This window comes from Drosophila innubila (assembly GCF_004354385.1).
Source record: "Drosophila innubila isolate TH190305 chromosome 3R unlocalized genomic scaffold, UK_Dinn_1.0 2_E_3R, whole genome shotgun sequence".
Classification (NCBI taxonomy): Eukaryota; Metazoa; Arthropoda; class Insecta; order Diptera; family Drosophilidae; genus Drosophila; species Drosophila innubila.
This window is the reverse complement of record NW_022995380.1, coordinates 14,067,916-14,095,292: the sequence shown is the minus strand read 5'-3', so window position 1 is coordinate 14,095,292 and position 27,377 is coordinate 14,067,916. Positions and strand designations below refer to the sequence as shown.

Sequence of the window (27,377 nt, the reverse complement as noted above, 5' to 3'; positions counted from 1 at the left end):
CTAATGGGTAATTTAATTTTATTTCCGCGCTGCCATTTTGGCCAACGTCACTAAAATGGCCTTCATATCATCAACAACAACAATACCAAAATAATAACAATCCGGCATGTGTGTGTGTGTGTGTGTGTGTTACAACAAGCACTGTGCTGGCGATTTAATTGCTTTTTATAGCAGACATAAAAAGAATTACATGACTATGACCAGCGCTATAACCACTGACCAAAACCTACGCAGCCACCAACCCTCACACCAAAAAAAATGTAATAACAACAAATGCACAAGCATCCAAACCACGTTGTAGGTAATGGTGGCAGTGGTTCGTAATAATATAATAATAGTAATCATTTAGTGGGCAAATTTGTCGGATGTTCGCGCTCCCGAAAATTCCCATAGACACACATTCACATCATACAATGCCATTTTCTGAGTTTATTAAATGAGTGAGCATTTTTGATTGTTGTTCAATGTTTAGAACATACACGTTCACTAACACACGCAATGATAAGTGTTTTGTGTCGCACCATGATTCGGTCTGTTTATTGTCCTGAAAGTGTATTAAAGCTCACCCGTGATATTAAATATACAGGTTGTTCCGGATTCCACTTTTTATTTTATAGAATAAATTCATTTGGGCTTTATTTTAAAAAATTATTGTTTTTCCCATTTCGAAACTTAATTCACCAAATGAAAAAAAATTTCACCCTCGATCAGGCAGGTGTTCCTTAAGCTTACTACGGTTACTTTGCTTTTATTTTAAATTCTTGAATTTGATAGACAGGCTGTGGCTCTGAAAATGTGTTCAAGAAATTTAATTTCTGACATTTTAAAAACACTGTAATTTCTTTCAAATTCCATGAAATGATTCCTTTGCAAAATTACTTTAGTTTTGAATTATAAATGTTGCATACTTGTGAGCATGTATTTATATAAAACAGTTTTTACAGAAAGGAAATTATGTGGGACATTTATATAGGAAATTGTATAGGGATTTATTTGATAAAAATATTTCTGAGCTCTAGTATTATTTTTCTTTAATATTAACATCGCTATTTCATGCAAAAGCATGACATTGTTCATGTTCATGTAAAAATTACGTTTTGACGTTGACAATCAATTTAAGTGCATAATTTGCAGGCAATCTAAGTTAATGGCTGGTAGCAAAGCCATAAATATGAGCAATGTGTCAGAACAGGTAGAAGCGAATTGACATAAACCATCCTGTTCACGCTTATGACAGTCATAATTCTTGTATCTACGAGTAGAAACCGCAAAATGGCTGGCAACCAAAAGTCAACTAGAATAAGCCACAAAAGCCGCAAGTTTCAGCAAGTAAATTAATATTTACGAGTGGGCCACTGAGATTTAAGATTTGTATGCTTTATGAGCCAGCACACAGACAGACACACACACACACAGCTTAAACTGTGTCAGTGCACATATCGCACACACACACACACACACACCCACACACCCACACACCCACACACCCACATATACATGCAGTGGTAAAGGCTCGTAAATTTCAAGCACTCTAAAAAGTAAACAATAAAAGTTTTTTGTGAATCTCAAGATACAATTTGATGTCGGCAGCCATAAAAATGCCAAGAGAAATAGAACAGCAAATGGAAACTGTGAAAATAGGGTACCACATAGTCGTAAAAATGTAAAATGTAGATTGAAGAACCTAGAAGCTGTGTCAGTTAACAGACTGTATTTACAATTTCGTTTATTGCTTATTTGATTCATAAAATTTAACAATTAATTAATATTATTTTAGCACACGTCGCAAAGCTTTCGATCGTACCAGATTAACAAACTGTTAAAAGAAAGACTTAATTTGATATTTGTTGATTGAACAGCTTACGAGTCTTAAACTTAAGTTCGTCAGAGTTAAAATTATCCGTTTGGGCCGACAGCAAATGGGAAATGGCCAAAAAGTTGAAACTGTTTGATTCAGACTGCAGTCGACAGCTCAACTTTAAATTAATATATTTCACGCTTACTTTTTAAATCTTAGCTCCATGAAATCGTTTATTTTTGCTTTTAAATTCGCACTGGTAAGCCGATACACATTGGAGGGATTGATCATAACGGACATAGCCAGATTTGCAACCACAACCCAACTTGCAAATGCTGTAATAGGGGCATGCAGCATCATAGTAATAGGGCACCTTGCAGCTTGGCTCATGGCAGCCTAGACAGGTGAGCTCCTCATTATCGCCACAGGCTGTAAGTGAGGTGTAAGGATATGAAGCAATTAACGTAAAACTCACTGGCTAAGTCCGCTCTTGCTCTGTTACGTACGTTGTCCAGGTGGCGCCGCAAGGACGGATGCCAACAAGCAGCTGAGCAATTTTAGAGCTCGACGCGATGCAAATGCAAACAACATGGCACAACAACGCAAACCAACTACCTGCCTGGAGCATGGCAACAACGGCAACTCAGTTGACCAGTTGGCTTTACGCTCTTTAAGCAATTCAAATTGTGTATGCTATGGCAATTAGCTAAGTTTGTGAGACACTCAATTTAATCAGAAATAATTAATATGTAGTTTAATATGCCTTGGGAGTTAAACATTAGTATATAATAAATTGTTTACATACAGCACAAGATGAAGACTAACAAATAATGCATTAGAAACAAGCTATAAAATTGTTGAAGCTGAACCGAAAGACATCTTTATCAGGTGTGCTCAATTTAGTAACAAATGAACGAGTTTTAATAAAAAGCGTCTGCATTAAGTTTATTTAAAATGTCAACAAAATCAAAAAATTTATGCATTATTACTTTATTTTTACAGTATGTATGCATATTATATCTTATTATACAAAATAAAAAAAATTAATTAAGTTTTATTTTAAATGATATACGATTTCTCGACGTATGATTTGTAATTTTTAAGCAACCAAAGTCGATCTTAGGAACACACTCAATTGCTTTTGGGTTTTTTAAATTTTGTAGAACATGCTTGTATTTTTCACAATTTTTTACATTCATGTCAATAAAGCATTCAACGTTCAATGATAACTGTAAAAGCTATGTATGTCGATCTACCAAGTGCCGTTGTTGATGGATTTCAAATACTGTTGGTTTCATATTTGTTTGCATTAAAAACCGTTGTCAGTCAGTTATGAAAGCCAAGAGCAATCGCTTTGATGGTGTCATTGACCATTTTTGTGGCTAACAATCCAATGGGCAACTTGAAAGCACACTCAATCCATATAGGAGCACAATCCAAAACACAAAATGGCCTGGCAAAAGGACTATTCAAATGACATTCGTAGAGCACACATATGTACATACAAATATCCACACACAAACACACATACAGGTAAGCAATAAGCCATGGCCCATGGCGAACAATCGCATAAGATTCCAATCCCCAATGTGGTCGGCATGAAAACCGGAAATATAAAAAATTAAACAACACAGAATACATACATAGATGCATAAAAGGCTGCACAATGCGACGAGTGATAAATTACATTACAGTGCTGCATTTTATTATCATTTAAACAAATGCAGGAAATGCACAAAAACACACAAATGCCTCGAACGGAGATGGGACGAGGGAAGAGCGAGCCTGGTTTTTGAAATTTACAACGAAAATTGTGTAAATTTTGTGCATAAACTTGCCGCTTATTATATTTCAGCATGCCAATGCTATTATTACACGGCATTGTGAATATTTTTGGCGCTCACTGTTGAAATCCCACAGTCACGCAATTAAATCAGCATGCAGCCTTTAAATATTTTGTAGCATACTTTTGGCCTGTTGGTTAAATGGAAATGTGTCTATATAAAAAAAACATTGAGTTTGTTTAAAAATTTTCGGAAGAATATAGTCAAAATTTAGCATAATTTACATTGAAATAGCTTTGAGAGTGGAGTACAAATACACGCAAAATTAATCAAGAAATAATTTCGTTTTTGTATTGTTTGTCTGCATATATAACAGGGTATAAGCTAGCTGAGCTCACTATTTTATAGTCTGTTATTAGAATACTGCAGTGCTTGATTGTTTTCATGCTGAAATATGTATCCAAAGAGAGTAGAAAATGCTTTCGCTTAGTCTAAAATATTTATATAAACAGAGTTGAAAATTTACAAAAGCACTGAAATGTGAGAATGGAAAATATATAAATATGTAAATGATAATATTCGTTTTCAGTTAAGCTTTTTGAGCTCGATTCTCATTTAAGTGAATCAACTTAAGGTGTGATGACTATGCATATGTAAAAGAACCTTTCTGTAATGTTGTATAAACAATAAATTAAATTAACCTCTAGTTTTCAATGAGAAGTTATGATAGTTGTAAGCATTTTAGATCATGTGCTACCTACCATCAATTTGCCAGTAGAGACCAGTTCAGATTGATGTATTCATTTTGTATTCGATGTGTGTTTTATATGAATGTATGTGAGTGCTGTGAAAGTGTTTCTCGTTTCATTTATCAAATTGTATGTGGGAATGGTTGTGATTTTAGGCATTAAATCATTGACAGTTGCTTATGTTTCAGATGGATTTTCTATTATTTGCAGACCCAAAAGCTGGACTGGCAAGCATCGCAACAAAAAGGCAAACTTGAAATTATGGCAAGTAATTTATTATTTTTTAAAGAACAGCGTTGAAAGCTAATCTATTTTAAGTGGCTGTGAAACATTCAAGGCAAACTCGTTTCACCCGCTCTGGAAATTCTGTCTGTGTGTGTGTGTGTGCTTTAATGAAATGTAGCATAATATTTTAAGTTTAGTCGTTGGCCAAAGCTCACGACTTCACTCATAGTGTATGTGTATGAGATGTATGGGATATGTGTGATAAGCGTGGTGTAAATCCCCAAAATAAGTAAAGACACAACGGATAACACACATACATACACACGCACATCCATCCATGGACACATATAAAGGCCCTTGCCTGGCACAAAAGAGAGCTGAATAGCTGTGGATAGTCCTGGTTGGTTGACTGTCCGGCGCTTTTGGTCAATGACCATAAATTCAACTAAAATATATTTTGACATTTCGCACGCAAAAGCGGGATGATGTAGGGTGTGTGCTTTGTGGCTAGGCTAACAGCTAACTAAGCGTATTGGCCTCAAGGATCTCTGGGTGCAAAAAGAGGCTAAAAGGAGTCGCACAGTTATATAAAGGTCATTGCAATGATGAAGCTGGGACCAAGCCGCATTTCCTATGAAGTGTTAACAAGCGATAACAGAGGCCCAACACAACCAAATCAAACACAATGAAGCACAGCTGATACTGAAGGTTGTGATAATGACGACGATGTTGATGATGATGGCCAAGGCTAACTCGTGAACTCTTATATTTATCACTTATTGCTCCGTCATTTGGCATTGTTTCGGTTTTGCAGTAAGTTTCCAAGAAGTAAATGAAGTGAAATGGCTTGAAAACGATGATAAAGCAAATCAATGGTTCAACATTTGCTATTTTTTGTATTCCTTGAGATCGTATTTAAGTAAGTGTAGCATAATTTAAGGCGCATCCTTCTCGCTGTCGAAAAGCATTTTAATTGCTCTTTCTGAAACAGAAAGAAATTTCTTTTCTCATACTCGTAAACCTGGCCAAGCAAATGTTGGTGGGGGTGTGTGTGCTTGATATAATTGGCGACCGTTGTCCTTTGGGGTGGTTCTTTGTTAGGGACATAAAAATGTGTAAAGTACGAGTTCTTCGTTCACACAAATAAGTTTGTATAAGTATGCATATAGAGTCAGCGGTTACGCAGCTTGTCTCGCTTCGGCTTTAAGCCTTAATAAGCAACGGCCTTACGGTTTTAATTCAACGCCAGCTTATGCAAACAATTTTGTTGTTAAGTGGACTTTTTGGACCTTACTTTTTATTTTTTTCTTGCGCCAGTTTCATATTTTCTTTTATTACACACAAGTTGGCACGTAAATTTAAATGAAATGCGATTTCTTTTCAAAAAGTTGATACAATAATTCATTTTCCTCATATTTTTTTTTGCATGCATAAAATGTTGTTTGGTAACTTGAGTATAGTAAATCATTGTAAGGTAATCCACTAAAATTTCCAGTAAGTTACTCAGTTCATATATAAAAATTCACGCAAAGAATTTGTCTTACCCATCTGTCATAAATTACAATGACAAGGGTTCTTTTAAGAACTTTAAACGTCATTTAAGGCAAGCACAAATATATTTGCCGAAAGTATTAGAACTGAAATACCCTGTAAAAAGAAACACCTTTTGATTAAAGGTTATTAGTGTAGTTGAAGCCAATTAAATAAATACTCTCCGAAAAATTGCACGCACATGTGTGTAAATATTTCTTTCAAAATATCATTCACAATTTGAGCTTAGTAAATTTTAGGTATACATTTTGTGAGCAGGTTGTTAACGTTGTTGTTTTAAGAATGGAATAAAAACTGTTGGACTTTAATTTAGATTTTTTGCTCATTTGGGGACACAATTCAATTTTGTGTGACATGGCCAGGAAAAATGGTCAAATGTTTTTCTACAATGTCATTTCCTTGATGTATTCTTTTATGTTTTTTTTTTAGCTTCTTCTGAAAAATGCTGATTGAAATGGAGCAAAAACCAACTCAACTTGTGCGACAAACGGCAAAAGGCCTGGATTTAGCAATGCCTTTGTTTGCCGTAGTTTATTTATCTTTCTGCTTACATTTTTTTTCTTTGCTGATTTGATTTGATTTCATGGGTCCCATTGTCCTCGACTCGTTTTTATTGTAAATGTTCGCACTTTAATCAAATGCCAGCTAATCTTTTGGGCAGCAGAATCTCCAATTGTTGTTGTTGATGCCCGTGGGGATTTGTTTTCTTAGGTTTTCGAGGACAACAGCCTAGACAAGTCGTTAAACGCATTACGTATACGTAGACTTTTGTGGCTTCCACTATAAGCTTCAGCTTTAGCCAAAAATATTTGTTTATTGCCGACACGGGCTACCATAACTGGCCATTTAGAGGTAACTTAATTGAGATTTGATACAAATTGAAACCGAAAACTGCAGTTTGTCCGGCTGACTATGGTCATTGCCACATGCACAAAGTGTCCAATTATAATTTAATTAAATCCTGAAACACTGTATGCATATTTGTTGTTGCCATAAACAAGATTCTTGCATTCAAATCACACACACACACACACACACACACACACACACAAGTTTTAGATGCATGCCAGACACGTACTCAGTCCACAGCCTTTCTTGTTGTTGCTGCTGTTTTACATGTGCAACAATATGACACAACAATGGAGACGAGTCGTGCGGCAAGTCGTGCAACGAGCCGCATGAGTGCTGACTGCCGCTTCCCTCGGTGGGAGGTGCAGACTTTGTGTCAATGTGTTCGCTTGGCTTATTATGCTATCGCATGCAAGGCCGCAACAAATCATGACAAATGAAAGCAAAGAGAAAGAAATACATACATAGATTGTTAAAATGTGTGCTAGCATAATGTCAAGTGGGCGTGGCATGGGCAAAACAAACACACATACACACACGCATGCATATTTATGTAGAGCCAAAATAGCACACAAAAATTCAGAAAAGTTGCACACAAATGTCTTTGTTGTAGCTGACGGTCTGCTAAAAATTGTTTCACACACACACATAGACTCGTATGGCCTTTGTTTGACTTACTCCCTTTTGTGTTTATTTATTTACTCAACTACTAGAGTATGGCTTCTCTCTGTGTTCATAATGTGTTTATTCCAAGTGTTTATTCAATAAATTTTCTCTTTTTTTATGGCCCCAAAAGGGTCGCTCAAAGCTTTCTACTTAACATATTACGTATACACTCCACATAGAAAAGAATTGAAATAAATAAATACATTCGCATTTAAAACATTAACTTTACATCAACTCCAATTTTTTTAATACTGAAATTAGTTTAATTTCTAACGTCTTTTATTGAAGACAACATACAACAATTCTGAAAAAAACATTCAGCCAAAAACAAAGCATCTAACGCTTTATTTTGATGACAATTTTTTATATGCTTTTATTTATTGTATAGAATGTAACAATAAATTACAGTTTTGGTTAAGTTTTTAATAAGTTAATGGTAGCCGATTTTCAAATTGTCGTCAAAGTCTGTACAAATTTCTGGAACACACCTGATGAACATTATTTACACAACGTTACAAATCTGATAAGCAATATCAACAAAGTACGTGCATTCTTTGCAAGTCGAACATTTAATACACTATTAGGTAAATGCCTTAATGATATAATTATTATTTTTCGGTTTCGCTATAGAGATAAAGTTTTACTTCGGTTACGGTTACGGTTATGGTTTTAGTTACAAAATTCAATCAATAAATAGCGGTAATAACCAGTTGTAAATATTGATAACAGTCGACGCCATTGCCTGTGCTACAAATATCAAGTATGTTTACACGTAACTCGTTGTTGCCCATAATTGAGAATACTTGTTGGGAAATAAAAGGCAAAATTCGCACTCGAAAAATATGTGCATAAATACAAGTTGGTCAAGTGCTGGCCAAAAACCGCAGGACGATAACAGCCAACAACCACAAAAAGGACAAAGGCGTCTAGACACTCTGTCGGTGGTAAATATGTGTGTATGAATCGAAGGGTTAATTAACTCAGTAATAACACTTGTTGGCTTGTGCGTATTACATCTTTAACAGCATATTGAAAATTTGTACAATTTATTAAACTTTAATTAATTTAATATTAGATTATGAAACTTATTTGCTAGCCTATATGATATTCGTCATACCGCAAAATACTTATTCGCTTTTTAGCTATTTAACATAAAGTAAACTTGTGAAAACAAAAACAAACAAAAATGTACACATATATTTAATGCGACTTTCGGCCTCCTACTGGCCTTATATAGCCGGCCAGCAGCTGAATAAATTGGCAGTTGCGACGAGTGAGGTAAACAGTAAACAACGAACATGGCTCGCACACTTATCATATTTGGCCTTTTGGTTCTAGTAACAACAGTTTCAACATTGATTCAAAAGTGAGTTGAATTTGTATATTCAAAGCATTTCTAATTGGAATTTTCCAGAAATTAAAACGAATTGGGTTCATTTGCTTTATAGAACACCATCTGATGGAGTGGTACAGCTGGCCTACAATCCGACATATGACCTGTGGTTCTTTTTACCAGAAGGCAGACCTAATAAACTCAATGACACCATTAAGGATGCCTATATGGAGAGAAGGCCTGGTGGGGTTTGTCACAAGCCTGAAGATGACTGGTTCTTCTGTGCCACGGGAGAGAAAATACCATAGTACTCACTGAGTTGTTGGTTTAAACTTATTGAGCTTTACTGTTGCACATAAAAAATTACCTAAAAAAAGAAAAATATATTAAAAGTTATAAACAATACTAAAGTTAAGAGCTCGTAACAATTTCCCCCACGCTTATCAACATTAACAATAGGTAAGTAAGACGACGTAGGTAAGACAAAAGCAATAAATATTATTATCTTCAAGGAAAACAATGTGAAATTATTGCAATTACACATTTAGTTCTAAAACGTGCTTGCACATGTCATTTGACAATTTGTTAAAAATCATGTGAGCTGATAAATTTATTTCTAAAAAAACAACTTGACTAGGAAATTCAAAAGATACAATTATAGAATATCCAATACTCTTATATTTTATATCCAAATGCAGTGAAAAGTACAGAGGATATGGGCAGTTTTGACACAGCATTTTGCAGACTAGAAGCATTTATCATTTTGCCAGCTATAATTTAGAGTTTCTCTTGGTTTTTGTTTGGCCAACTGAAGTAGAAATTTAAGTTGCAGTTTGTATTACTAAGTTTACTTTGGACAAAAACGCGGGTATTTTCTTGTACGCTGCGGGGCAGACATACATTTGATTGTGCCCCAACACATTTCTTTCATTGCTTACATTGTGGCACAGTTCTGCTCGCAAAGGGAAATGAAATATGAAATATGAAATAATTTATAAACGAAGACCAACAAAAGCAACTGAAGAGTTTACTCTCGGCAGTAAAACTTTTGATTGGTTACTCTAAGATATGGATATACAGTGACATTCTGATGACTCACTTATTGTTATTGTTATTTTTGGCATTAAGTTTTTGGCAAAGGGGGAACAACACTGACGGGCAACCAAGATGGAAGGAACAACAAAACAAGTTCCTCTGAAATGTGTAACAAAAACTGGCAGAAACAGACAGCTACAAAATAAAGTGCGTGAAAAGAGTCAATTTGTTGTCAGACTTGTTATTTTTCATATTCGTTTTATATAGCAAAACAAGAGCCAAGTTTCCGGCAACTGCTGTCATATACCCTAAATTCTCTCAGTTGCCATAAAAGCAAATGCACAAAAGTCACAATGAACATTACAAAAAACACAGTAATATTAAAGAAATATTTTCTCTATTTAGTGACAAGCCCCAAAAGTATGTCACAGTTTCTGGCTACAACACATTGAAGTACATTACGAATACGCAGTGTTTTTGGCCAACAGTTCTTCCAGCTTATATGTACATAAATCAATTATGTCACAGGTAATTTTTGTTAAAAATTGAATTACAATCTTTCAGCCATTTGACTGTGTTTTTTTTTTTTTATTCAATACGAATGCAAATCGAATGGCACATCTCTTTGAAAAGTTATCCAGTTCAATGCTACAGAGAAAATATTTTTAATATGATAACTTCAAAAATATTGCCATGCGAAAAGTTTTATGGCAGGCCGCAAAAAACTATTTGCAACTAATCAAATTGGCATTCTGACAGAAAAACTTTGAGCGAACACACACGCACACACACGCACACAGCACACACAGAAAACCGACAGATTGTCAGCAATGGCAAATCAAAGCATGCAAAAAAAGAAAAAGTGAAAGCAAAAATGCATATGTAACTAAATACCCTGCACTTCTAAGTCACATTTCGATGTATAACATATGTATTTAGATTTTTTTTCCAAAGAAAAAAATCTTCTTTAATATGTATTGCTGATAACATTTAATAATTTTTAACATGAAACAAATGCACCATAGTTACCTGTAAGCTAGCTAACTTTTAACTTACTTAAATGCAAGTACAAATAATTTAGGTAACTTGAAGTACGTAAACCATGTATGAAGAACAAGTTTAGTTATCAGATCAAATGAACTAGCTTTCAACAGCTGATCAACATTAAAGGGTATACCAATGTACATGCATCTGTTTTTTATTTTCTTTCTATACATAAATTTATTGATAGAAAGTGGAAAATAAACCTTTTTCACTCAATGTGGTTTTTTAACATACACACATCATAAGCTGCATCGCAAATTGAAATTGTATTGGATGTTGTACTATCGACATAAATATTTGTGCCACAAATTGTTTGATTTTCGGTAGAGTAAATTGGCATTTTGCATTAAATTTTAAAATCTTTATATTTTGTGTTTGATTAAGTGCTTTCAACTGTTTTTTTCGTTCCAGCACTTCAAATGATTATATTTGCCAATGGGATGGAAGAGCTTGTGGCTTTAAAACAAAGGAAAAGCTTAAGGTTATGAAAACAATAATTCCCGAGGCTTCTCCATGTACTCGGTAACTTGCAGCCTCATAAATATTTATGAATATTACGAATATGATGCAAAGATGCAGCAGCAAAATCAAAATAAGCAAAAAAAAAAAATACAAAAAAATAAAAGAAAATAGAAACAAAAGAAATGCCAAGCTAAGCGCAATCAAATCAAGCTTGAAATGAAAAAAAAGGCAGGATTGAAAGCAAGGCTAAAGACAAGAGAGAGAAATAGCGAAATGGATAGCAAAAATCGCTGAAGGCAACTGAAGCAGTCGCATCAGCTGCAGCAGTGTGAAAATTATACCCGTTGACAATAAGCAACCGCATTTGCATCTGCATGCGGGAATTTCAGAAGAGATTCCATTTCGTATTTTCTATAGAGAAAGAGAAATTCTCGTTAATTGACATGTTTTTCTAGCATCTATCGGTTGACAAATATGCAAATGATGAGTTTTAGAAAACTGTTGAAATATCGTATTAATAAAGCTGCAGACTGAGTTAAGGTGCACCAAATACCATTGACACGATAGATTAGATAACGTTTACTGCCACTATATTAAAATGTTAAGCTTTAAAATAGAAATGATGGCAATCCCTTAATAGAATATCTAAAGGTTACTTGAACAAAATTCTTTGTTAAGTCAATTACCAAGATTAATCAGATTATGGAGCCACAACTTTAGCATGTATCATTAGAGCGATTGTCTCTCCCTATGGGTAGCATTTATGAATAAGTGATTCCGTTACCGTTTTCAATTGCCGCATAAAATTTGCATTTCTTCTGTTGACACAATTGCATTGCACCGTAAAGTTTGCGGCGGCACCACAATGATGCCACATACATGCTTTCTCGTATGTATATATATTTGCTGGTATTTCCCATATAGACAGTCACTCGATTGTATCCGCAAACCGTAGCGTAATTCCCAAGTGGCGTTTCTCTCGCTTTTGTTATTGCCGCACCAAGGCATGTCCTGGGCTGGGCCCTTACCACCAGCTTTCATATCGTTTTGTGCCGGATATTTACGATTTACACGTATGCCAAATGCAACACCATCCCCAAGAGCAACGGCAACTGCAACTGCAGCTCAACTCCGCCTGCCACTGCGGCATTGAATGTTGTTGCAGCTGCTTCTGCTGCTGACTTGGGCACTACTGGAGGGCGTTAATGGTTTCATGTTGTTGGCTGAAAGCAACAACAGCCATCTTTAGCTGCGGTTGTTATGCCTAAATACCCTGTAGAATTATATGGACAAGATATTGACCTAAGCACATGAAATAAGAGTTTGTATCAAGGCTGTAAGCCACAAAACTCAACACCTCACTTTGGTGACTTATGCCATTGACCAAGATTTTGTATAAATTTGATACCAAGAAATTATAGTATTTAATGCTCTCAACTGTTTTCAATATTTTTGTGACCTTAAGTCCTAAAAATTATTATCATAAAAATAAAAGACTTTAATTTAAAACTATGATTAAACTATTATTTTTCCAGTTTTTATTGCAAAAAAAAAACACCTTTATATGTTTGTCAGCGGGGGATAGTAATTGATTTTATACCCATAGCTTTTTGGTGAAATATTTATTGAATTATTCGTAGATTACGTTTGTGGTGGACGCTTGGTGTATATACCCTGTTAATGCTATAAATAAAGGGAGTAAAGAAAACAATGGCATACCAAAAAGTACCTATAGAGTGGAGCCGTGGCAAATAGTGCGCAATGCAATTCCGCCTTCAAGTATGCAACACATGCTGGCTTGACAATTATTGTGACGATACCATTGAAATTCAATTTTGTATGCAGCGTGTTGTGGCATGCCCCATTGGCAGCCACACCGAAGTGGCCAGCCATTTTTATGCTGGAAATTCTGCATCGGCTGACGATTCGCTTCTTTTATGCAGTCTCCCTTTTGTTTACAGAATGTGAAATTTTGTGTGTGTGTTGTTTCTTTTGCGTGTGTATGTGTGTGTGGTTTCTTCTGTGCGTGCTTGTGAGTAAGTAAATTTCAGAAGCAGACAAAGAGTTGGCTCTGGAATTGCAGCAGATTTTTGATTTATTGTTACGTGCATTGCCAGAATTAAAGTTTTCTGTGGCATGCCTAATTTTTGTTATTTGAGCAAAAATGAAGCCATCTTTGAAATGCATTTAGCTTCTTGTTTTGTGACCAATTCAAATGGAAAGTAAACTGTTACTTGATGATGGGATATTAATCGGATTTTGTTTAAAATCGGATAAATTATGCCCTTAAGAATATGGCTTCAGTTTTTTATTGAAGCAAAGGCAGAATAATTCAGCATCTATTGTTATTTACTGTTACCATTAATTTAATTACCTTTACTTTAGCATTTACTTTAATTCAATTTGTATTTTGGTATCATGCAGATCATACATTCGTTAAAAACCTGTTAATGGAACTCTTTTACGTTCCCTTTAAAAACTTTATTTTTTATTTACTAAGATATAACCGTTTTTCAAATTAATTTATGTTAAAGAAAGGAAATATTTTTCACATTTCCTCTTTCAAAGCCGCATTATACTTTTTTACTCTGGCAGGACCCTCAAGCTCTTCAGATTTTTGTATACAACAATGCAACATAATTAAAGTCCAGCTCGATATTGATATGTGTAGTCAAAATAAGAGACCCAATCTGTGTGTGTGCTCCAACGAAAAATTCCAATTTTCATTTGTGGCCTAGTCCTGATTTTATTTTCAAATGCACAAGTATTTTTGTCATTAACAAGCTAAAGGTCTTTTCAGCATTATCAGCAGGTTAGGTTAGGGTCTGAGGGGGGCTAATGCTCCTAGAGAAACACAAACAAAGTGAAAACCGACAAGAAAAATATGCAAATTTTTTCTATGCTGCTTTCTATTTCTTTTGTATGCTTTAACTGGGATTTGCCATTTTCTATTTGCTATGCTTATACACTCAGATATCCTTGAGGTTACTTGATTTCAGTATGCTAGGACAATTTGCGCTTGGCTCTATCGTGGTTGGGGAATTGGCTGAATGCGGTTGCTCCCATTCCGGTTGTTGGTGTCGTTAGGTGTACTACATGGCACTATATGGTTGCTTGCTGATGCGTATCATGATCCTGGCACTTGTAAACAGACTGTCAGACAGACAGACACAAGCCACAACACATATTGTTATCATCAGGCTGGACCACAGAATCAATATACATTTGAATAAGTTGAATATCTGAGCACGGGGAAATTTCTGTTTATTGTGCATCTAGTAGGGAGAAGGGATCAAAAGTTTTCCACGCACGTGACCCCACGTGTGTTGTCCTATTTCTTGGCCAGACAACATTTGCATAAAGAAACGACGGTTACCGTTGTGACAGGTGCCACAGCAGCCAATGAGCCAGTCACATTTGCTATTTACTTGCCACGCTATATACTACTAAGTCTATTCTCGTACATATGTGTTCTATATCAAGTAGCAAACCTAATTATATGCTTTGCCGGCGTACCGAAATTGAGACAGACACCAAATAAATCCCAATGCTACATCAGCACAAAGTCCCAAATCCAATAAGTAAATCCGTAACAAAATAGAACAGAAAAGAGAACAAAAAATGAAAAAAAAAAAAAAGAAAAGGTGGTAGCAAATGACTGTCACGGCGTCAATTTTTATTAGCATGCCATACACTAGCAGACACACACACTCTTACACACAAATAACCGCATCGAGATCCCAATGAACATCATAATAATAAGCCTGGGGAATATACACATGCATATATAAAAAGCGTGAAAGATGTGATCGAATACAGTTGACAGTAATGTTAGACTGTGATATATCCTGTTAAAAATGTTTTTTGACTATTTCAGAAATATCTTAACATACTTTTTGCAATTTATTCATCTTTTGTTCTACTTTAAAAGAAAATTCTTTAAATCATACAAACAATTTAAAATATTAGAAAAATAATAATAATAGTAAAATAATAAAATAAAAGATAAAGCTTTTAAATGTATTTAATTTTCTTCGTTAAACTCATAGACGCAACATGCATACCCAATGCTGGCAACCTTTGCTACTGGGTATTAGAGCCAATATATGCTACGCATATGGAAGAAAAAGCCACTTGGCTTCAGATGTAATTAAAAGTAATTAAAGTACAGCGTATTTTTGATGAATTAACGTAAGCCGATGACAAAGTCGACGCCTTGTCAAAAGTGATTAATTAATGGTATTTCACTGTCATTTTATGTACATATGTATATAAGTGTGTATTTGCTTGAAAGCAAGTTTAAGTGAATGCGCATGTATTACAATGAAAATATAAATCTTTTTTTTAACTGATTAGCAAGCATTATTTCACTTTAATACATATTGTAATTAGTGCATTAATATTGAATAATGCTCCAGCAAGATGAAGCATATTTAATCCCATAAATTATGCAATTCACAGTATTTAATTACGTTCTCAAACTGCATTTACTACAATAGAGATAAACATGAATGGCAAACATGTATTGCAAGTACTTATACTTCTTACAACCATAATGCATTCATTCTGGTAAGCAGCTTTTGTTGTTGATTGAAGTATAAGATGTTTTGGAAATATTATTCTGTTCATTTGATAAGCTCATTAAATAATTATTATTACTTAAAAATCCATTCAAATTAAAGTCAATATGCGTCGAAGACTCAACACAAATTTGCATTGCTGTTGTTCTCGGTAGGTAAACTTTTCACAAGTCACATTCATGTTATTCTTGGCGCTGTAAAGTTGGCAAATAAAAAAAAACTTCAAGTGGCTCTGTATTTGACGGACTTCGAAATTTAATAGCAAACGCGTTAATATTCAAAAGCGCACAAAACTTTTTGGCCTTAGCTTCGACTACGAGTACATGACGGAAACGGAAATGTAGTGAAGTATCCCGCATTTGAGGAACTTTGCATACTCGAAGTACCAAAATGTTGAACAAAAATAATAGTTCCTCCAGGCATAAATTTTATCAAAAATATTCACCTAAAAACTAAAGTTGAATTTTGTTTTATTTTAAGGGCAGCAGAAAAGTGGTAAATTTTGCAGGCCCTTGGGCGTAACTTTACACCAACAAATGTGCCACGCCCATAATGTCCGCTACGGCTTTTGGCATGCGGCGTTCTGCTCTGCGGTTCGGCTCTAAATTAAAAGTTTTTCGCGAAATTTTAATAAACTGCTGCGCTCACTTAAATGCCACAGACGCCCCCAAAACGTTTTGTGGCCGTCAACGTTACGCATACGACGTGTGAGCCCCCAGAAAATTTTAATTGGCTTGCCACGCGATATTTTTTTTTTTTTTTGGGACCCTTTAGTGAATTTTATGAACTAGCTTGTCGCTTCAACTGTGTATATGTGTGGCAAAGTTCAACGGGCTTTGATTTGCTGTTGGTTTGATTAAAAACTTTACATAGTTTCGGTTTTGAGATTTTGTTTTGTTTGTATTTGGTTTTTGGATAGTTGGCCTGGGATTATTGTATAACTTTGTTATACAACTTGCCTTTAAAATTGGCCTCCATTGTAGTCTGTAAAGTTGTTGACGGGGTGGCAGGCAGTGGGTGCTTAGAGAGTTTCGTTCGCGTCTTTTCTATTAGAATAGTTTTTCCGGGCCCAGGTAAAAGTTTAGGTTTTTAATTAGTTTTAGTCGCTAAGCGCCTGGGCAATTTGTACCTATATATAGTTTCAGCTTAATATAAATCTTTACAGTGCCACTTTCTGTTGCGGTTGATGAGGGTCTTTTAGATTTATCCTGTTTCTGCCTTGGTTGCGACTAATTGGGGTAAACTTGTGTAAAACGCTTTGTGGAAATTAGCAAAAATGTCAAGAAATTTTCGCTCAACATCTGGGTATCATTTTTTTGCTCTAAACCAAGCTATTTTCAGATCGGCTTACAGATGTTGGTGTTGAAATATAAACAAGAGAGTATTCTATAAATTGGATAGAATTCGATGTGTTAGTTAAAGTTCAACTTTAATAAAATACAGTGCCATATGAATAACATAAATAGTTTACAATGAGTCTAATTTAAAATAATTTAGAACACTAGAAATATGTCATTCTACATCTTATAGAAGATAGTAAAAATATTAGAAAAAGCCATAAAAAATGAAAGTTAATCAACTTGAAATTTCTGCAAAAAGAAATAAGTATGGAAACTCTTTTATGAGAATACTTGACAAGGCACTCACTTGAATGTGTGCACTCAATGAATACAAGTGTGTGTGAATGTGTGTCTAAAAAAGTGTGTGTGTGTGTGTGTGTGTGCGTGCGTTTGTGTGGACAAACAGAGTAAAATCAAATACTGCACATTTCCGTATCTGCTGTGAAAATATCGACGCCATTTTGAGTCGAAGCTAAATACAAATATTAGCTCATTGCCTTTTGCCATTGCTACAGCTCTGTCCCGTGATCTGCTGCTAAAATCCTTGGCTTCCTGCGCTTGCAATGTCCTGGCAAGTGTTTCAAAATAAACAGCTTCAGTGTAAATTGCCTTGGGCAAGTTTGGTGCCAATGCTCGCGTTTCGTTCCTTTTGACTCGAGTTTGACTTGTCTACACGCATGTGAGATGAACTCAAGTTTGCGAGCGTGTGTGTTTCTGTATGTGTGTGTGTGTGTGTGTTGTGTCTGTTTGTGCTGATGTGAGTATTTTTGTGTGTGTTTGCCATATCGTCGTTTGCTTCTGTTGCCATTTTGCTGCGCCAAGACAAACAGCAAAAGTTGCTGGCTAAACATTAAGAAATCAACTTTAGACGCTACTCGCGTCATCCGACTCGCCTTTTGTTATGCTACAATATGTGTTCTTTGCACACTCATGGACTGAGATGGAGATGCGGCTGCTGCCGTTGTAACTTTCCCCTCAGGTTGTTTTGCCAACAACTTTCTCAAGTATTTCGCATGTTGCTTGTTGTTGTAGTTGCAGCTATTGCAAAATGCTCAAAAAGCTACAACATAAACATAAAGTTATTATATAAATATGAAGTAGCGCTCTTACCAACACTCGAGGGCGTCAGCAACTGAAAATGGGCGTGACGCTTGTACTCTGCTTTTGGCAGAAGTCGCGTTAGCTAAACGCTGAAATAAATCCAGGAACAAGGAGCATAATACTAAGGAGTTGTTGCTGAAAACTTTTCTCCGGCAAAAACTTTAGTTGACTTTTGAGGTTTTTTTTTTACTCTACTTGTGTTCTCGTTTTCGTTTTAGAAATGAGTTACCAGCTTTACTGCTGGGATCCCTTTTTGTATGGCGGCGAATTTGAATTATGTGGTAGATTAACTCACAGCGCATGCCTATAGGTTATTTACAGTGAATTTTTGGATGTTGGTCAAAATATAACTTGGCAAAGCGCCCCTTTTGCGGTTGCCAAATGAAGTGGAAATGTTGTAAAAACAGAGCAATTAACATGCTTCAATTTCAAGTTACTTTAATGAATATTGTCAAAATCTATTTTAACTGAGACTTTGGCATCTTTATTCAATTTAAACTGACCAATTTGGCATAAAAAAAAACTTTTATTTATGCATCTACACACTTGAACACTCGCACATGCTGTTGAAAGCAATGCAACCGCAAAATAAACAACAACAAAGGGACGCACAGGCCAAAGCCATTACTCATACGTCATGTGGCACCGCCAAAGGGAATACAAATACAAAATGCATGAAAAGTAAAGAAAACAAAACGACAAGAAAAAAAAAGTAAATCGCTTGAGCGCCAAAAATAACAACGACAACAAACGATAACTAGAACCACGCTGGGATTGGAATTTGGATTGGGTTTAGGTTTACGTTTGCCATGTAGATCAGAAAGCGTCGCTGCTGCATTTTTTGGGTATTTCAGTGTTAGCTCAAACCGTTCTTGTTGTTTGTTTGCCAGTTTCCACACATACACCCAATTCAAGTCGACAGCGTAGTTTTCGAGTTAACTCCCGCTTTGCTTTTTGGTTGAAACTTGCGTTATTTCCTTGCCGCAATTACACGTTGCCAGGACGACTTCTGTATGCTTTCTGCCGTTCATCCGACTCTTCTTTGGCCCATTATTCAAGCTGTGTGTACGTAACCAACTGATTGTGCGTTGTTGTTGTTTTTGTTGTTTTCTGCTACTTGCTTACGACTAACTTGCGTTTAACCACAAATTGAATTACCCAACAGTTTACCAACTGCGTGATGTGCACCACTAACTGTTCCCTTAGCTTTCCATTCATGCCCCCCTACGCCATCGCCTTCAATGCTGCACATTATTATCAACTGTTGTGGCACGCGCTGTGGAGTCTACAGCATTCAAATCTACAAATGCACTGCGTCACAAGGGTACGTGATGCGATTCTCTGGCTTAAGCCTTTGAGTCAATGTCTTACTCCATCCACCATCCATTCTTCCCACGCTCTGCACACAATTAAAAGTGGCAAATGTATGCCTTGAGGATTTTACTTGAAAGGTTCCGTGTGTTTGCATACGAGCTGAAAGCATTTTCATCCAAATAAGAAACGTTCATTCGTACCTGTAAGAGAGACAGAAAATTCACTTTGTAGTTATAAGTTCGATAATTCAGTTGGGTTATTTATTAATACGATAAATATTCTACCTGGCTACTCTTTAATCCATTAAGTAGCACATTTCGTATGCTAGCTAATTTGAGCTCAAATTAGACAAATTTTCAACCATTTACGCTCTTTGCCCATATTGTCTACAATATGTCAACTTAAGACTGTTTTACTATTTAAGCATTTTCAGCACGTATCTGCCATACACACACACACACACATACACTGAGCGGCAGAGTTAGAAATTACGAAAATCAGCAAAGCAAATAAATAAAAAATTTATGCGAGAGGAGAATGTTGTTCCCTTTTAGTCGAGATCGTTATTAGAATGCGAAATCTCGCAATAGCCGGAATTGACTACAACGTTGTCCTAACTGATTTCATCCTGATGGTGAATATTGTGTCAACATGAAAGGACGACAGCCAGGCAGGCAGACAGGATGCCTAATTGCCTAGTATTCATCACACGCGCGGCCATGCGAGTAAACGTGACAGATGCCGCACGAATTATCCACAAATAGCGTGCTATACTCCTATACAATCCCTATACAATATCTACCTATTTAGTCTTTATATATACGCATACTTAATCAAAATGCGTCACATGCCACAAGGTAATAAAAAAAAATAAATCGAAATTAAAGCTTAATAAATTCATGGATTTTAGTTTAATATCAATTGCTAAAACCGTTGCTTTACATTCTTCTGCTGCCAATGTGATAAGGCTCTTCCCTTTGCGAGCTAATCTAATTCGTTTTTGCTGCTCAATGTAAAATGTGGCAACTAAAGTGCAAAATCTTGGCAAGCACAATGAAAAAGTGCCGAGAAAAAGGTTGCAGACTCCGGCTATCATCCACATAACTTAGATGGCTTGAAACTCGGCTGGGTGGGGACAGTCAGATGTTGAATTATGGTCTCGACTTAACGCAATTTGCGTAAAATTTCTGAAAGGTAAAAGTGCCAAGCTTAACATTTTCTTTTCTTTTAAAGCTACATGAAAAGTTCGAGTATACTTGTGTTAAGATAGATTTTAAATTTACTACATTTAAAAGGGAAAACCTTTGAACTTTGATATTTCTTCTTACGTTATTCATCTCACTATAATCTTCTTCTTTTTTTACCATTTTCGGGCTGTAAGTGTTATAATTCAATTTAAATCCATATGTAGATCTTGTAAATAAATACAATTAATCAATCTCTATGAATCGCATTTGTTATTTAGGGGCTGTCAAAAATAGTTAAAGCCATTATACTGTTATCATTGGCAATTCCCTTTTTCAGCTCAACAAATTTCTGGATTATGACATTGCGATGTAGTTCACTTGAGGTATAAATCGCTAAAGCTGTACTGCAGCAATATCAGCTAAAGCTGTGTGTTTCGATGACACACAAAAACAGACAAAAGCAAAAACAGTGGCAGCGACAAAACGCATTTGCAACGTTGTTTACGTGGCGTATGAGTAACAAATCAAATCTTGTACGCAACGGAGCTGCACGGATGCCAACCACAAGCAAAATGTCTGATTGGCAACATAAATCAGCTACAGCAGTAACTCTTACCAAACACACACACTCACACACACGCACACACACACACTATATCTATATACATATACTAAAAAGAGAGGCTGCAATGAATCCAGTAGATGACTGCACACGACAAACATAATGAACACTGCCTTGTGTTGGGTTGAACTTGCAACGTTATTTGGTTGGCTGATTTCTTTGACTTTGGGCTTTGGTTCTGTCACGTTGCCACAAACGCTGAATTACTTCGTTAGCAGCATACTAGCTTACAAAACACGCGACACACGTTGCTCCAAACTGTCAAAACTTATGCAAAACAGGCGCAGACCAGACCAGACCAGACCAGACCGAAAGACAGACAGACTGCCGGCAATTCGTGCAACGAGTTCAATTGAGCAGCAAATTGGCTGTGAGAAAAAGCAAAGGGTATACAACAAAAAGTTGGGCATGCCGGGTAAAATTGTTAGCCCAAATAAACGAAAGTCGAACGCAAAAAGTCACCTGCAACGTGCAAACGCTCAAATTTATTGCTGCAAATGCAGCACTTGGAATTTGCATGCAGCGCCAAAGCTGCTCCCAATTGCATTTCCAGATTTCAGATGTGGAACGGCTTATGCGAGCGAAACAACACGTAATGTCACTTATGCGGGAAAGCATATTCGTTTACTCAGCAACCCTGCCAACTGAGTAGAAGTTAAAGTTAATACATATACAATGTAAATACATACGAGTATGTGCTGCCAATTTGTGTTGTTTTTATTTTAAACTTATTTTCAATTATTTTGCAAAGTGTAAGCTAAGATTTACGACAGTTTATGCGTCCACACAAATCCTGATGTCAGTGATGCGGAAAGCAAACAGCAAGTGCTGCCAACTAGTAGATAAATAAATCATTGCCGCCAACTGGCAAACTGTAGTTAATATGTCCTGCCAAGAAAATCATGAAGTGTTATGGAAAATAAACGACATTGAATTAACATTTTTAAGCATATCTTTTTATATCAGTCGGAATTTACGGTTAATACACCATTTTGGGTTATTTCATATATGAAACCTCTACTTTGAAGTTTAAAATGGAATTTTCAGCTTAACTTGTTATCTAGAGTTGCAATTTTCGTTGCACTTGAACATAAAACAGCCAAGGAAAAGATATATATTTATTTGTCGCATCTTTACGAGTGAGCAACGAAATTCGATTGGAAATTTAGCTTTGTGCTGTTACACCTTTTGCGCATTTCGGGCTGATTTACATGCTGGTCGTGTTGTCTGCCTGTCTGCATGTCCCTGTTGTTTTCCAGTGATTTAGCACCGCCCTCGAATAGTGCACCTTTAGCAAGATTTTGTAGAAGCCAAAAGGGGTCTTTCGTGCAGCAAATAGAATTTCACAGTGCAGTCAGATTTGGTGTTTGCTATCGTTTTTAATTTGGACTTTATTTATTTATGTCTTGTGCCGTTTTGTAGATGGAAAATTGGTGTCTAAATTAGAATTCAGCTCAAGTTGATTTCGCTCCTAGACTGCAGACTATACACTGTCGACTTGTATGTGGGTTAGGCAAACAAACTGCAACCAGAATAGAAATGTGCGCCCATTTTGGCACTCACTATGCTTTGGTTGGCTTCCATGCAACATGACAGCAAGTTCCTCATACAGCTGCTGCCCTCGAGCTAAATGTAAGCACTTCTGTGGTTCAACAATTAAAACGAACAGTTTGTGGTAGTTTTGTCTGACTAACCAACTCTGCCCCCGTTCTCGATCTCATTCTTGTGCCTCTGTGTGCATCTATTTGCCGGTATTTACCCCCGGGTACGTGTGAATCTGCACGAGCTACGAGTGTCGCATGGTGCCACGTCAATTGTTTTCCATTGCAGTTTTTTATTTTCTGTTTTTTTTTTTTTTTTTTTTGCTTAGAAACGCGTACAACGCAACTGGCTGCATCGCCTCCAACATTTGGCAGCCATCTGGCGGATTACAGGAGTTCGAACTTTTAAAGCAAATTCTTTTCGTTCCAGTTCGCATTTTTAATGTTCCCTACTGATCAATGTACAATGAAATGTATCTAAGCTCGCGACATTCCGCTGAAAATCGGTTAAGTTTTTACAGATTTGACACATTTTACAAGAAAACGAATCTTTCAGAATAAAAATCTAACTCTGGAAATAATTGATGTACTAAATACAATATACTACAAAAATTAAATATTTAATCAATTCCTTAAAGTGCTAAAAATGTAGTATCTCAATTAAACATGTCTTTTACAACCAAATAACTTTATTTGATCTAAAAGTTTTTTCAACAGTTTCATTTCCAAGGATATTAACTGCCTCTCATTCTCTGTTCCGAATCGAATAAGAATTTAAAACCCAATCACATGTGACACCCCATTTATGTAATATCCTATCGAAACGCAAATAAATATGTTTGAAAAGCTCATTCAGGCAAAACCATTTAAGTTTAGAAGCGAACTCAATATGCAAGTGAAGAAAATAATGGAATACTATAAAATTTGCCTGATAATCCAATAAAGCCAACGACACACACACACACACACACACACTCATGCACAGAACAAGTAAGAGGATAAGACGAGAATAGAACGGAAAATGAGAACAGAGACAGACAGGAAGAGGCACTCGACTAACAACTTCATTGATACGCAGGCAAGTCAAGAAACCTCGAAACCACACCACATTCTGAGCACTTGGCACCACATACTTGCTTACAACAAGCCAATGGAAGCTAAACCACATTTATAAGTCGATGGTGGCACACATATGCAATATGTACCATCCTACTCTCTCGCTCTTTCTTTCTGACTGTCTTGTTGACAGTAGATTGTGTTTAAAGTGGTTGCGCACACACTCACATATCACATAACATACAAGACACACACACACACACACACACACACATGAGTAGTGTGGCTTGGCATATATAATGCCTCTAAAATTGTCTACTTACACATTTATGCAAGGGCCTGGGCCTGTCGGGATCATATGCCACATTGTCACACTTCAGCATTGAGTGTCACACGAATATAAGTGTGTGTGTGTGTGTGTGTGTGTGTGTGTGTGTGTGTGTGTGTGTGTGTGTGAATGAGTGTAAGTGAGTGTGGGTGAGTGCGTGTTTGACAATTGTTTGTTAATGTGCTTGTGTTGGCGGAAACGGAAGTCTAAATGACATTTACTTAATTTAGACGCAATTGATTTCTTTCCGAACTGTTAGTAAAAAATTATAAAAACGTGACTTTTAGCTAAAAAATATCAACTAGAATAAGTTCACAATCCAAAAGCACACATTTTAAAGACTTGGCACTTATATCAATTATAATTGATAATCCATAAGTATGGACTTTTAAATACCCTGTTTGTCGCTCAAGCTTTTAAACACTAATAAAAAGATCTTGAAAAATGCTACACTGTCAGAATATCAGAATAAGCCTAACGTTATATTGATACAGGTTATATAAATAAAGCAAAATACCATCGACAGCACTTTGTTGAGCTTCCATCATTCAAAAACCTACAAAAGGCGCAGGTTTCTTTGCTTTTTATTAACTTCAAAAGCTGCTTTCACATAATGTAATCGACATTTTGCTGGCCCTTTCCCTGCTCATGTGTGTAAGTGAGTTGGGCTGATTGTATTCGATATAATCATACATTGTTGACACATTATTCAAGTGCCACTTTAAACACGTTAAGCCCGAGTATTCTTTTCAGTTCCTTTAGTTTCACTTGGGGATGTATTGTTATTTTTGTTTTATTTATATTGAAATAATAATTAATAGCCAATATTATGCATATGTTAAATACGTTTCTCCATCAATTATTATTCTGCACAGAGCATACGCTATTTTTTAATGCATATTTATAATTAATTATATTAATTACTCGTTTTATCTTGTCTGAACGTAAAATCTATAATTGTTGTTGTGTTATTAAAGCGACATAAATCAATTGTATGAAGGTCTTATTCAACCATTTACATTGAAAGCAGCGTGTTAATTAATGTGCGGAATTTTAATTTGAAAAAGGGGCGGGCTCAGAGAGAGATTGAGAGAGAGGGAGCGATCTGAACTGATATCCTGTATTCAGGTCAGAAGTAAGTTAAGTATTTAAAATTAAACATTTAAGAAGCTAAGTTGTTGTACATTTTAATAATAAAAAAAGGCAATAGTAACTGTTAATAGTTTTAGCAAGTAAAGTAAAATAATTGTTTTTTGTTGAATAATTGAATAAAAGTTAGCGGCTCCCAATCTTAATTGAAGCAAAAACCTATGAATTTGAATATGCAGGATACGTAGTCAAGAAATTATTAAAACCTTGTTTTTTTTTAATTCTGTTTCTTGATATACTATCAAAAACATTTTTTTTATCATTTATTGTTAAAAATTATCTAGCAGAGACAATAAAGTTCCTTCATTATTAATATCAGCAAACAGAAATCAGTTACCATTGGAGTCACAAACACACAGGACAAATTCGTTGAAAACTCATTGACTAATGTGTGGCATGAAAGATAAAATTCTTTGGAGAAATATGTGCAGGCGCTGTTGGGTGTTTCCTTATAAGCAAAATTGAATTTTTATCGTTGCAGCATCGCAGGCATAAATAAATGGAGAGTGGGAATGAATAAGAACTGAAAGCATGTTAGCAAAGCGCATGAGAAACATTCAAATCAATGAACAAGAAAAACGTAGCTACACATACACGCACACACACACATACAGGGACACATTTACAAGTGGATAGCAGCCAAAAAGTATGCTACATAACTGTGAGCGTTGTGAAGTAGAAGGTGGCAGGTGATACGTGACCTAGTTGACGGGCATTGCCGCAGCAGCAGAGCAGACACTAGAAACACACAGAAAAAGAATTGATACCACATGCTATTAGAAACATTTTGGGCAATACCTTGGCAGGATGCCAGGAGCATTGGAGTACTCCGCATGGTTATGTTTATGTATGCAAAATAGCAATAAGTGTATAAATGCTTGAATCACGTTTCACGATTGAGAAAGTCAAGGGAATTTATTTAAACACATGAACACAAATGAAACAGAAAATTCTGCTAAGGAAATTGGTTTATGCATTGGTGACCTTTAACCGCATTGTAATTTATTATGCAGGACACACAGAGCTATACTCTCGGTCTTTCCAAGTCTTTCTTGAAACTAATCCGATCGGCTGCTGACCGGATTGTGAGCTGAGTCATAAAAACTTGATGTGTCAAATGTCATAATCCAAAATCACTTTGCAGCCGGCGGTCAAGCACATAAATTGCTGACCTTTGAGAGCCGATTTCATGTAGCCATTTAATGGAATTTCCCATTTTATTATTATTTATGTTTCACTTTAGTTTTGTTAAACGAAGCACGCACATGATTCCGATAAAAGTTCAATCCCAGAACTCGTAATATTTATGGCCAACAAAGAACAATAAAAATAAAGGCACGACTAAGAATATTCGCAGTCCTTTGCACTCTATTGCCCATTTTACGGCATAAACGCACTAAACGCTCCATAATTTTATCACATTTACATCCCCTCATAATATGCAAATCAAACACTCACTTTATCAAAAAACCTCAAGCTCCAATTAAAAATATGAATATTTAAACTGTGATTGTCTGTTCACTTAAATGCTTTCTATTTAATTGCTCTACGTAAGTGAGGGCAAGTAATTTAGCTAGGATTATGTATGGACAATGCCGAAATTTTATTTCAAAAATACTTAAGGCCACAAAATGTTCAGGCTTTGCATGTAACAGTGTATTTT

At 35.8% G+C, this 27,377-nt stretch overlaps 3 protein-coding genes across 4 annotated transcripts in view; 1 reads left to right on the top strand and 2 right to left on the bottom strand.

Moving 5' to 3' along the window:
* LOC117792910 (heparan-sulfate 6-O-sulfotransferase 1) overlaps positions 1 to 27,377 on the bottom strand; it is an 86,784-nt gene that overhangs the window by 11,412 nt on the left and 47,995 nt on the right. The gene's annotated exons all lie outside the window — the stretch shown is intronic.
* LOC117792912 lies at positions 1,953 to 2,433 on the bottom strand. Its single transcript, XM_034633231.1, has 2 exons — positions 2,305 to 2,433; positions 1,953 to 2,227 (listed from the first exon to the last, which is right to left on the bottom strand). The coding sequence occupies exons 1-2, from the start codon at positions 2,387 to 2,389 to the stop codon at positions 2,007 to 2,009; spliced, it is 306 nt and encodes a 101-aa protein (XP_034489122.1). The 5' UTR covers positions 2,390 to 2,433; the 3' UTR covers positions 1,953 to 2,006.
* On the top strand, positions 8,845 to 9,331 carry LOC117792913. Its single transcript, XM_034633232.1, has 2 exons — positions 8,845 to 8,988; positions 9,071 to 9,331. The coding sequence occupies exons 1-2, from the start codon at positions 8,921 to 8,923 to the stop codon at positions 9,261 to 9,263; spliced, it is 261 nt and encodes an 86-aa protein (XP_034489123.1). The 5' UTR covers positions 8,845 to 8,920; the 3' UTR covers positions 9,264 to 9,331.

Bases quoted from the DNA above. Each gene is read 5' to 3' on its own strand.
- LOC117792912 (XM_034633231.1), bottom strand. From the start codon at position 2,389: ATGTTGTTTGCATTTGCATCGCGTCGAGCTCTAAAATTGCTCAGCTGC. The intron at 2,228-2,304 runs GTACGTAACAGA...CCTCACTTACAG, and splicing joins TGCGGCGCCACCTGGACAAC to CCTGTGGCGATAATGAGGAG.
- LOC117792913 (XM_034633232.1), top strand. From the start codon at position 8,921: ATGGCTCGCACACTTATCATATTTGGCCTTTTGGTTCTAGTAACAACA. The intron at 8,989-9,070 runs GTGAGTTGAATT...TTTGCTTTATAG, and splicing joins GTTTCAACATTGATTCAAAA to AACACCATCTGATGGAGTGG.